Raw genomic sequence first — 13056 nt, forward strand, 5'->3', positions numbered from 1 at the left:
ACTTAACACAGTTTTTAATTTTAAACTCAACTTTAAACTAAAAATAGACCCAAAAACATGTACTTTCAAAAACCTGTTGGGAATTTCTCAAAAATCCGTGGCCACCCTGTGTATAGTTAACCTTAGATTCATGTTTATAGTTGATGTCTTTTTTAAGCATAATTTACAATAACCATAATAATTTTATAATCATAATGGTTATAGTCTTAAACAATTATTTAGTTTGCAATTCAATTTATAATTACATATTCATAACAATACAACAAAAAAAAAAGGGATTTTTTACTATATGTTCAATTGTAGTAAGAACAAGCTTAATACATAAAACTTGAAGCAATATGATATTTTTATATTGCAAAATTAAAGTGCTTAAATATTACTTTTTTTTAGTTAATGATAAATAATTTTAATTATTTTTGTGTATTTAACTAAACAGTTAAGTAGTTTTTTGAAACTAACTGTCTTTTCAGACTACACATATTAGGCTAAAAACATTGATTTTTAGTCTAAAACAGGGTTGCCACACACTTAGGGAACTCTGGGAAACTCAGGGAATTTTCAAGTTATAGAAAATCTCAGGGAAACTCAAGGAATTTTGATTCTTATTTTTTAACTCAGGGAAACTCAGGGCAGTTTTGGTTTTGTCTAAAAATTTCACGGAATTTTTTTTCTAGATCTAGAATGAGATTAAGTTAATCCAGTTTCAATATTTTGTTCAAAATAGTTAATTTTATTTATTTTTAAGTTCTTATTTATAAATTTTTTAGCCTTGTGGATAGTTCTTCAATATTCTTAGAATTCACATTGTAATTTTTTTTAAAATGATAAAGTATTTAAGGATTTAAAAAAACTTAGGGAAGTTGAAGGTTACTCAGGGAAGTTGAAGGTCACTCAGGGAAGATTTTTTGACTCAAGGAGTGGCATTCCTGCTAAAATTATCATTAAAAAAGACATCAAATATAAATATGAATATAAGGCTTATTATATAATTTCATTTTTTATGCATTTCGTTTATTGGTGTGACATCATGATAGGTAATTAATTACCTTTATTTTTTGGTTTTGGCAATTTTTTTTTCTTAAATTTATAATTTTTTATTTTGGCCATCATCAACAAAGTTGAGATTTTTTATGCCATTGATAATAAACAATGAACTTCACCGCACGACTGGAAAACCAAAACTGCCCTGAGTTTCCCTGAGTTAAAAAATAAGAATCAAGATTCCCTTTTCCCTGAGATTTTCTATAACTTAAAAATTCCCTGAGTTCCCTGAGTGTGTGGCAACCCTGTTTTACGCTAAAAACTAATGTCTTTTGCCTAATATGTGTAGTCTGCGGTGAAGTTCATTATTTATTACCGATGGCATAAAACATCTCAACTTTGTTGATGATGGCTGAAATAAATACTGGCTAAAATTGATAAAACAAGCGTGGAGAGTAGAATCTCACATTAAGCTGACAATGTCTTAGACGTTGAGCTGTGAACAATTTGGATGCGTTAATTTTTCGGACTTAAATTTTATAATAAATTTAGGCTAGTGTATAGTCATTTTTGCTTGCTTTTTACACTTAAAGTAGTTACAACCCTGTAGTATGCATATTAGTTATATTCCTAAGATTGAATTAAAATATTCTTTGAGATATTTTTTGATCTCTTTCTTAAAACTTAGGTCAATTTTTGGTGAATTTAAATATTTTTTTATTACAAATAATTTAAACCTGGTATCTATTATCATAAATTTTGTATTGTTAAAATGGAATAATATAGATATTGTTTAATCAAGTGATCAAAAGTATTTTGCCGATCGTTTGATGATCCTGATGTTTTGATGATCGTGATTAACACTAAAGTTTTGTAAGTATATTTTTGTAATCATTTAATAGTTGTAGCAAAGTGTTTATATACACATAAGAATCAGCAGTTAATATATTTCTAGACTTCCTGAATGCTTTTATAAGACTTGTTTTTCTGTTTTGGGGGGAATTGCCTTAATAAATGCATACAAATTATGTTAAGGGCATAGAGGTTAGGAACTTCTTATCATGTTGATCTTGTTTTAAAGATCTTAGATTAGCTAACAATAGCTTTTCCACTTTTTTAAATTTAAATTAGTTTTTCAAATAAAGGGGTACATTGTTTAACTTGTTCCTTATCAAAAGACCAAGTTAAAGATGGAAACATACTATTTTCTATAGTTTTTTACTAATTGTCCTATAGATTTTTATAGTCTAATCTTAAAGTAATAATATAAAGTTGTGTTGTAAAAGTGGTTTAAATTTCAAGTGAAATTTGTTTTTTAACAATTATTAAAAAAATCATTTGGCTAAATTTTTTTTTAATTGTTACAATATGGTTTTTTATTATGCAAGGAATATTTCCTTCAATTTATATTTAAATAAGATTAATCGATACGTTAATGTCAACCAGTATTTTTTAAATTTTGCAATAATATGCTTATTTTAAGCAAGTAATTTAGAATTTGTGATTAACACTTTTGGAAATATATTTTGTTATATGACATTTTTTTTAAATCACCGACTTATAAGTTTTGATCATACAAATTTGACACCTTTCTGGTAATTTGACACCTTTCTCTACAATTTTTCGCATAATTTTGCCAAATTGTATTGATATCAATGCATTTATTTAAGATTTTAGTTGTAATTATCATTGAATTTTCTATAAAGTTATTAAAGATTTTAATATTTGTTATTTTAGTAGTTTTTTTAAGGTTTATATGTTTGTATGTAGTTCTATTGCAAATTTTTATTTGCAATACAAAAATACCTATAACAAATATTTTTATAGCTTTTGTTAATTAATAAAAAATGTCAGTTTCACTTCATACAAGTTTAGGAGACCTTAAGATAGAGTTACACTGTGACAAAACACCTAAGACTTGTGAAAACTTTTTGGCTTTGTGTGCAAGTGGTTACTATGACAATAATATTTTTCATAGAAATATTCAAGGGTTTTTAGTCCAGACTGGAGATCCATCTGGCACAGGGAAAAAGGGGAACAGTATTTGGGGAGATAAATTTAAAGATGAAATAGTTGATTCTTTGAAACACAACACTAGAGGAATTGTTTCAATGGCTAACAGTGGTAAGCCAAATACTAATGGAAGCCAGTTTTTTATTACCTATGCCAAACAATCTCAATTGGATCACAAATATACAGTTTTTGGAAAAGTTATACATGGTATGGAAACATTAGATGAACTTGAAAAGCTAGAAGTAAATGAGAAAACTTATCGCCCTCAAAGAACAGTTAAAATTGATAATGTGACTATTCATGCTAATCCAATAGCAGATCAAAGCAACCAATAGTGGTTTGAACATTTTAGTTAGGACAAAGAAGTGAGAAAAAAAAAATAGTGTTTTATAATGGAGCACACTAAAGTTTTACGCAACGATTGTTATAAAAGTTATAGTTAAAGTTTAATAGACATGTTTTTTATAGATAATTGTTTCTTCTGAACAAATAAATTTTACTTACATACAACCTTCAAATTTTTCACTAAATAGTTTTATTAAAGTGTTGAATTGTCAATATTTTTTTAATCATAGTTATACATAAATAAAAAATGGATAATTTAGTTTCTTCTTATGAACAACAGTTTGGTCAAATAACTGCAGATGTTGTTGTCAAACTAAGTTTGATACAAAAAAGTCATGGAGGTTTATTTTATTAGTTTTTATAAATATTGTAGTTTTTTAAACACTTTAGTTTTTAAAATCAAGCAATTACAGTCCTCATTTAAATGACAGGAATGTAGAAGACTTATTATTATAATTAGATTATAAGTTATTGCTACTTTGTTTTATATTTCTGAATTTAATTCAACACCATGTTTTATCCAACAGGGGCCATCTTATTAAGTCACGGGCGATAAGCTGCAAATAGGGCCATAAGGGAGATTTTCATGAGAAAGTCTAAACTTACTCTAGATATTTTAGAGGTTTTTATTGAAGAGCAAAAGAAAAACACAATTTATGGGATATTTTAAACTTACATTAGATATTTTAGGTTTTTATAATGAGTGGGGGCATCATTTTCAAATTTATTATAAAAAAATTTAGTAAAAACTTTACGTTGATAAAAGTTCATAATATGTAAATTTTTGAAATATAAGCTCTTCAGCATTTTTTTTTTAATTTACTTAAGACAAAAAAGTATGCTTTTTTTTTTGAGATTGCTTTAGCAAACAGGTATTCATGTATAAATAAAGTATGTTGTTTAAAAGTACTACCTAATACTACTAGTACTGTAGTTTAAGTTTAAATCATGTTAAACATTTTTTTTTTAAGTTTCTATTTAAGTATTTAAAAGTTGCTTCAAAAATATTTAAGGTTTATTTAAATGAATAAATATTTTATTTTTTATTCATAATTTTTATCAACAAATCTAACATAGGTTTTTTATGTGTACCCAATAAACTATAACTTGACAAATTATATTAACTTTACAGCTGAAAAAAAATCGCACATAAGTGCAGCTGAGAGACAGTTAGATGAAGCACAGGAACTTGTTAGTTGCACTCAAAATAGCTAGTTTTGTTTATATATTTTGTTGGATTAAATCATATTTTTAAAATTATACCTTTTATTATAAGATGTACTACATGGTTTATGTTTATGCATTTTAAGAAAAAAAGTTAAACAAGTTAAAAATTGCTTTTTACAACTAATGTCTGTAATTAAAATACTTAAGTATTTTTTTGATGAAAAACTAGTTGAAGTTGTTTATAAATTGAAGTAAAACGTACGTTTTATTAATATAAAGAGCAAGTGTAGTTTGTCAATAATCAGTACAGCTGTAAAATATCATGAGTTTTGACCATAGTGGTTGAATAAAAAGCATGTAAAAGGAATAGAAATATGTTTTTACCAAATTTAAACTCCTGTTAAAACTCCTTTAAATTTTCTGAATAATAAACTTAAACTGTAGAAAAATAAGAAAGCTTGTATTTATAAATACAATTTTTTGGAATTAACTTCAATGAACTAAGCATGAATAATATTTTAATATATCAGAGTCAATAAAGTTAATGACTACATTACAAAGAATAAAATACTTTTTTTGGTAACTATAAGTATTTTTTTATCTGATTAAAAGTACTGATCAATTTAAATCTTATTTATGCAACTTGGCTATGAAATTAAGACACTTTGACCACTTTTTCTTTTATTTTTGATAAACAAGCGTTAGAAATAAAAACAAGGTTTTAATTTAAGTTTACTATGTATTTTTTTTTTCTTAAATTGTATTGGTTTTTAGTCCTGTCTGCGAGCTAAGCTACTCGTAGGCTATCATCGAGTTGAAAATTAGTTGAATAAATTGTTTTTATGCTTAAAGTCAACGTTACAGAGTCTAAAAGCAATTTATAATGAATTTTAATTAGTTTTGTTTAAATAATTCATAAATTTTTTGAATGCTTCAAGTTCACAAAATTTTAATTCTTAAGATATTTGTTCAAATAATTTACTTATATGTTTATGTGTTTTTAACTAGCTTCTGTATTTCAATTTTGAAGTTTTTTTTCACTTTTAAAAAATAGAAAAGACTATTTAAAACATACCAATGAATTTATTATAAGTAGCTATTAACTTATTTGCAGCTTGAGCAAATGGACTTAGAAATAAGAGATCTTCCTAACTCAGAGCGAGGAAAGTTAATGAATCGAGTAAAAAGTTATCAAACTGAGTTTAACAACCTTGAATCTAAACTAGTAAGTTTCTTATTTTACAGTTAGTAAGTTAGTTATACTTACATGCTTATGTAACTTTACATTTTTTATTTTAGAGTAAGTAACTTCTCTGGTTTTACAGATAAAGTCAATAATCTTACTTTGTATTTGAAATATGATATCGACAAGCTATTTAAGTATATTTTTTTTGTTATATAAAAAAATTAAATTAAAATCTACCAAATAATAAGATTAAAATTTTATGGTTATATCTATTGTAACTTTTTTGTTTTATTTTAAGAAATTTTATCATTCTTAACGTTAATAAACAACTCCGTAAGAAAGTAATGATGATTTTTTGTTCAGTTGATCTATCTAAGTTTATTTAACTTTAATTTTGTATTAAATTAAGTTTTATTTAAATTAGTTTTTATACAAGTTTTAAACAATTAATCATATTGGTCAATCTATTTCTAATCTTTTGGAGATAAATAGTATTTTATTATTAAAAAGAACCATTAAAAAGTTCTATTTTAAACGTTGTATACAAAATGTTTACAAAAACAATACTAAGTCAATTGTTTTTCAATTATTTTAAACTTTATTCTAGTTTTTTTAGCACAATTTTTTTTTATATAAAAATAATTATTGATACTTTTTTTTTCTAAGAAAAAGCAAAAGTTGACATCACTGACAGACCCAACAAAACTTCGTGAAGAACTTTTGTTATACGATGACTCTGAATCTGTTAATCAGGTTTAATAATATGCTTATAATATTTTCATAAAACTGCTTTTCATTTTTTGTATTTTTTTTAGGTTGGCTTCAAATAATGAAGTATTAGTTTTTTCTAGTAAACAATTTTAAAGTGTTTTTAGATTGTTAAACTAAAAAAAAACTTAATTTATGTTATGAAATGTAAATAATTTTACAGCATGTTTTTATGAAGTAAATATAAGCTTGTATTATGGTTCTTGAATGTTTTTATAACATAAACAAAAAGTTTAGATAATAATTTAAATAAAACTAAATTCAACTTGTCAATTTTAATCAGTAGTGAACGTTAAAGTTGACTGTAATTCAATAAAGAAATATATATGTTAAGTAAATAGTAATAAAATTATGGCGTCTTCTAGTCTTTTTATTATTATTATATTGAAAATTAAGTATTTTTACTTTGAAAAAAGTATGATGCACGCATTAATAATTTATGATGGAAATTCTTCTTATTATTATAAATATATTTTTTTTACTCGCTTATGTTTAAAATTTGCGCATTACCTCTAGACTTATATTTAAAACAATAAAGAGTATAAAAATTGGACTAGTTTTATAACTTTTATTTAATTTTTAACAGTTTTTGGTATCAAGGTTTTTTTTAATTTGATGCATAGTATTTACTATATTATAGACATCGAATAATTTGTATGGACTTTATAGAATAAACGTTTTACATATTTTGAAATAAAATTTATTAAAAGTTTTATTTGATAAATTTCTATAAGTTGCTTCTTAAAGGAAGAATATTTAACTTTTTTAATAATAATAATAAGGTATTTATTTATAAAATTTATATAATATATGTTACGGTAATTAGCCGTTAAATCTTAGTGATCAAAAACAAGAAAGCATGTCGAAAGTTAAAAACAGTTCGTAATACTAAAAACGATGATTATTTGTACTTTATTTAATTTTACATTATAAGATTATATTGTTATTCCTATACTTTATTTTAATTTTGTTTAAAAATAGTTAAAACTTAACATAACTTGTTTTAGAATAAAAAGAGTAATGTTTTATTTGTAGATATAACAATATTTTCACAGTAAATATAACTACTAAAAGAGTTCGTATTGTACATAGTTTTTGTATTCTTTTATACTATATCTTAATGATCAATGCATCTGTTAAACTGTTCATAATCAATAGGCAGTGAAATGTCGTCAGTTTAGAAAAATTATTTGCGTTTTAGTTAAAATTACTTATGTATTTAAGAGTTTCTTATTTATTCTTTATTTATTAGGCTAATTTATTAAGTATAAACTACAGTTTTGTTCTAAATTGTTGTATCAATAAAGTAATCAAGTAAAAAAGTTCCAACTTAAAAAAAATAAAGCTTCATCAATATTATCAATTAAGAGAACTCGGTTACTGGATAACAGTCAAAAGTTAGAAAATAGCAGCAGAAGATTGGACGTTGGTTATAAAGTTGCCCTTGAAACAGAGCAAGTCGCTCAGGGAATTTTAGACAACTTACACAAAGATAGAGAAACATTAACAAGATCATCACAGCGAGTTTGTAATTGTAGTATATGAGAATCAATTTTTTGAATAAATTTAATTTGAATAATTTTGATTTATGTGAAGCATATATTATGCGTCGCTTAATTTTATTATAAAAGTCTAATAATTATAAATTAGGTTGGTCTTTAACTTTTTATTGAAGTTTGCGTACTTTACAGTTAAGAGAGAGCAATGCAAACCTGAGCAAAAGTTCCAGGGTTGTCTCTAGTATGATGAAAAGGTATGATTTTTATTTTTTTATGTTGTTATTTTAACAAAGTTATATATAGTTTTTGTTAATGAGTAAAATGAATATGAAAAAAGGGAAAACACTAATATGTTTGTCTTCTTAACAAAAGTGTATCAAAATAACTCTTAAGTTAAAATGCAATAAAGACTAAACAAAAATTTATAGCTATTGCAACATGGTTAATTTGTAAAATCTTAAAAATAAATTAAATACTAGCATAAGGGACATTGTTGCTTTTTTTACAGAATTCTGCAGAATCGACTTATGATGATGTTTATATCTGTATTTTTGTTTGTTATGCTGATAATTATCATATGGGTTAAAGTGCACAAGTCAAATTAGTAAAATTATTTACATTTTTTTGACTATATTCACTATAAAACCGTTTTTAACTAAAAGGGAGTAAGTTTCATGTTTTCTTGCCACATTTGTCCAGTTTTTTTTTTTTACTCAACACTTAAACCAAAGTATACATCAATAGAATTAAAGAAATTTAACCTGTATTTTAAAACTTAAACATATAAAATAGTTTTACTTAGTTTTACGGTACTCTATTTATAAAGTTTGATTTTTTTTAGTATTTATTTATGAATTTTTTTTTTGCACTGTATTACAAAAAAAGGTATTCAAACTACTGAGTCATATTTAAAATTGCTACTTTTATCTAAAACTTTAACTCTAACCTATAGTTGGACTTAAATTAATATGAAATAAAATTGCTGTCAATTTTAGTATGCTTTTATGTTCTTTTTCTAAATTAAATCAAAACTAATATAGATGTGCAATATTTTTACTTTTATCTTAAATTTTAAGTGTTGATAAAAAAATTTCATGTTTTGCTATAGAAGAGTTTTTTAATTTAAGCAGTTTATCAAGATCAGATTTTCAATAATGCATTTTCTGACACAATGCTACCAGTCTTAATAACATGATTATACTTCGCAATAAACAACCTTCTATTTTGAGTTGTTTAGTAAAATTTGAAGATTTTTTTTTATATTTTAATAGTAATTTTATTAAATATTTTCTAATTTCATATATTTACACATCTAAAATATTCTAATTGAGTCGTTGTGTAGTTATTTGTTGTTGCAATAAAATATTTTAAAATCTATATATTTGTTTTTAAAAACATAAAAATTTAATGAACTCCTACTATAAGATATGCGTACAATTTATATACAAATCAACTTTTGAGTTTTTTTTTTCAATGTGTTAAATTAACCTTTAAACAACTTCCTTGACTTTATTGTGTATTCAAAACATTGCACACTCGTTAAGTTGTTTTAGCTGAGAATACTTAAATAGCAATAGTTGTATAAATTATGAGGTGACTTTATAAGTGTTATTGTTGTGGCTCTTTATAAAGTGTTATTTGAACAAAAATGTATTTGCGAGTCAACTATTAAATATATTTAGAAATACTGAAATACTTCAATTAAACTTGAATTTCAAAAATTTTGCAAGTAATGATATTTTTTGAAATGTCTTTAATTTTAATGATTGAAATGGTCATGCCGAATTTATAAGATTTAAATTAATCTAAGTCATAATTAAAAGAAATAAGGTATTAATGCAATTGATTAATGAAAAGTTTATTGAACAATATGTATATTATTGCTTTATTCGTTTAAACAGAAAAAATGATTAAAAACAGTCTAAGACATTAGTTTTTATCACTTAACAACTGCCACTTGAAATACTTCACTAAAATAATTTTTCTTTTTACATTTACCAAAACATGTAAAGTATTTAATTGTTTGCAGTGAGTAGTAAAACTTAATAATTTATTTGTTTTTAAGAGCGAAAGTAGTTTATATTTTAATTATTTTTCTATTTTTACTTCCGTTTAACTTTATATTAAAATAAATAACAAATAACACCATAATTATTTAATAACGAAACGATATACTTAATCAAAAATACATGATATAAAAAGAACTTTCAAACGGTACTTATACTACCTATTTTTTTACCAACATATAACTTTTTTATCAATATAAGTTTTCTTATATATATATATATATATGTTATAGCGGCAAAGTCAACAAATGAAAATAACATCTGCGTAATGTAAAGGTAAACAAAAATTGAGAATTGAATTCTTAAAACGAAAGTCCTAAAACCATTTTTCCTTAACCATTTCTAATTATGTTATGCTTGTTGAAAATAAATTCATGAGTTGTAAATTTGTATACATTTTTTAAATTTTTGTTGAGCGCTACATTAACATACGCTTTATAATAAAATTACTTCAAACAATATAAGAAACTATCACTTAATATTTTTTCATAATTCAAAACTTTGCAAGCTTTATAATTAACCAGAATAAAAAGGTGTTTTTCCAGATCTGCATTTTTTGCAAAGATCTCGATTTAAAAAACTTCCCAGATCTTGATTTCTAACAAAAAACATCGGGATCCCAACTAAATACAGGCCGGGTCTAATTAATTTGATAAAGCATGAGTCAACTTTTTCGTTTGTAAGAATAAAGTTTCAGCCTATAAGGTGAAATATGCACGAGCGGTCACGCACGGTGGGTCATTTTTGAAAATAAAAAAGTATATATAATAATAAGAAAAATAGTTATCGACTAGGGGTTAAAAAAAAGGAAATTTTTGTCCGAAAGTGTCTTCGTCAAAAGCGTATTTCTGCAAGTGTCCCTTTAAGCATAATTGACACCTTGGCATTGGCAAATAAGAAAAATTGACTTTTTAGCCAAAAAAAAACTGCTAACGCGGAAGGAAATGGAATAAACTAAAAGTGTTTATTACATAAATTTATCAGAATAAGAAAATAAATACAAAACTACCTAGAATATTTTTAGTTCATATTTAATTTAACTCCTAAACACTTTAAAAGTGATCATAACAAAGACTTGGTAAACATACTTGAAAAAAAACACTAACTTATATTTTAAATTTTAGTAAAACTCCATAAAAAATAAAGTATGATAGTACTTGCTACAACCTAGACCGGATCAGAACCCAGTTAATATACTTAGCAGGGACTATCTATATCTATCTACAATAAACAAATACAAAAGATTATTAAATATTTATATTTTTAGTAAACCTAGTCTGAATCTTATGTAGAGTTTTTATGTAGTATTATTGGTCTACTATTATTTCTAACCCGCGATCACTTCTAACCCGATATTTTCTAACACGATCATTTCTCACCCGATCACTTCTAACCCGGTCACTTATAACCCGATCATTTTAACTTGATATGTATATATTTGTTTATTTTCATTGTTTTAAATTAAAAATATTTGTTTTAAAAACTAACTAATCTTAAAAAAAATAATCTTTTATTGAATTTTAGTTTACTTTGTTTAAAACAAAACTTAATGATCAGATAGGCTTTAAATATAATTTTTAATATTTACATAGGAAACGTGCTGCTAAATAAAGAATAAACAAAATCCTAAATATTGAATCTATGGTTTATAAGTAAAAAACTGGTTAAATTACTGATAATTTATACTAATGCAAATTTTATTTTAATCAAGTTAACTTAAATCAAAGTTGTTTACCTTTTTCACAAAGATTAGTTTTGTTTGGAAGCTAACTCCACATTTAAACTGAACTATAAAAAATAGTTATTTGCCAAACATCATTTTAAGTATGACTGCATGCATTTTTTGTTTTTATTTCTTAGGTTTATTTTAATATAGTTCAAAAATGGATAATAAATTAATGGTAGATAATTAGTTTTAAAAAACATCAAGAAAAATATAGTTTTTTTTGTGTTCTAAAGAATAAATTTTAAGTTTTTTTATTCTTCAATGTAAGAAAGGCAAATAATATTGCAGCGGATAGAGACTATTCTATTTTTTTTTTGAAGAGGTTCTAGATGGTTAATATAGTTTTTTTAAGTAGGAAGATCAGATTGAATTGTTGTATTTAAACTTAGGACGAATGTATACGAAATAAAACTTTTTAAGAATGATAATATCAGTAGACATGAAACTTTAATAATGTAGTTGATTAAATTTGGTAAACGTAATTAGTATTGTGGTTTCATTTTAAATTTTCATATATAAAATTCTAAGACTTTAAAACAATAGCTTATATTGTTATACAAAGTAAAAAGTAGAGATAGACGTATAAATTATATATTTAGAACCTGTCATTTTCTAAGACTTAAATTTAATTTTCTTTCTTTTAGCCAACGGTAAAATACATCAATATGGTTTACAAAATACAAAATTTGAATTGAATTATAATGGTTAAAGTTTTTGTGTTCTCTGCAAAGAGATTAATTTTGCTACTAACATCATTGTAATTTATTTTCATATTATTTGAAAAAAATTACAAATAATAGTAGGCCAATAACCCTTCCCTGAGGCACTCCACTACGAAAGGTAAAAATTCTAATGTGTTACCAATTACTACTTTTTGGTTTCTATCATGAAGAAATTCTTTGAAGCAACTTACTAGACTAACATAAATTTTGTTTTGCGATAAAGTTTTAACGTACTAAAAATAAATTATAGATTCGAAAGCTTTTTGGGTATGCGTAAAAATTACTTTAATAGACTTATTGCTAAAAAAAGACACCAACCATGAGTAAAACTTTTGCGGTTTGATGCATGAAATAACTGTTTTATGAGCTATATTTAGCTTGATTATATCTAAAAATAATGATTTTCAATTAAATATAACAGTTTAGCTTGGTCTGCTGTTTCGTTAAATTCCATTATCTATATAGATCTGTGCAATTTTTAGAACGATATGAGGAATTTTTTTATCTGAAACAGAAAACTAAAATGACTTCGGCTGACCGTCTAGCTTTGACTTAATTAAAAATTTCGTACTTACACTTAGAG

At 24.3% G+C, this 13056-nt stretch overlaps 2 protein-coding genes across 2 annotated transcripts; both read left to right on the plus strand.

The window, feature by feature from the left end:
* Positions 1-2812: 2812 nt before the first annotated feature.
* On the plus strand, positions 2813-3569 carry LOC145830132 (peptidyl-prolyl cis-trans isomerase-like 3). Its single transcript, XM_082938017.1, has one exon. The coding sequence runs from the start codon at positions 2829-2831 to the stop codon at positions 3327-3329; it is 501 nt and encodes a 166-aa protein (XP_082794143.1). The 5' UTR covers positions 2813-2828; the 3' UTR covers positions 3330-3569.
* On the plus strand, positions 3568-8873 carry LOC145830131 (vesicle transport through interaction with t-SNAREs homolog 1A-like). Its single transcript, XM_082938016.1, has 7 exons — positions 3568-3680; positions 4472-4530; positions 5621-5731; positions 6359-6445; positions 7829-7984; positions 8152-8213; positions 8468-8873. The coding sequence occupies exons 1-7, from the start codon at positions 3587-3589 to the stop codon at positions 8562-8564; spliced, it is 666 nt and encodes a 221-aa protein (XP_082794142.1). The 5' UTR covers positions 3568-3586; the 3' UTR covers positions 8565-8873.
* Positions 8874-13056: the final 4183 nt, after the last annotated feature.

The sequence above is a fragment of the Thalia democratica genome, chromosome 2 (genome assembly GCF_965202585.1).
Source record: "Thalia democratica chromosome 2, ktThaDemo2.hap1.1, whole genome shotgun sequence".
NCBI lineage: Eukaryota > Metazoa > Chordata > Thaliacea > Salpida > Salpidae > Thalia > Thalia democratica.

Coding starts and splice junctions, on each gene's coding strand:
- LOC145830132 (XM_082938017.1), top strand. CDS start 2,829: ATGTCAGTTTCACTTCATACAAGTTTAGGAGACCTTAAGATAGAGTTA.
- LOC145830131 (XM_082938016.1), top strand. CDS start 3,587: ATGGATAATTTAGTTTCTTCTTATGAACAACAGTTTGGTCAAATAACT. Junction 5,732..6,358: donor ACAACCTTGAATCTAAACTA/GTAAGTTTCTTA, acceptor TTTTTTTCTAAG/AAAAAGCAAAAGTTGACATC. Junction 6,446..7,828: donor ACTCTGAATCTGTTAATCAG/GTTTAATAATAT, acceptor TTATCAATTAAG/AGAACTCGGTTACTGGATAA.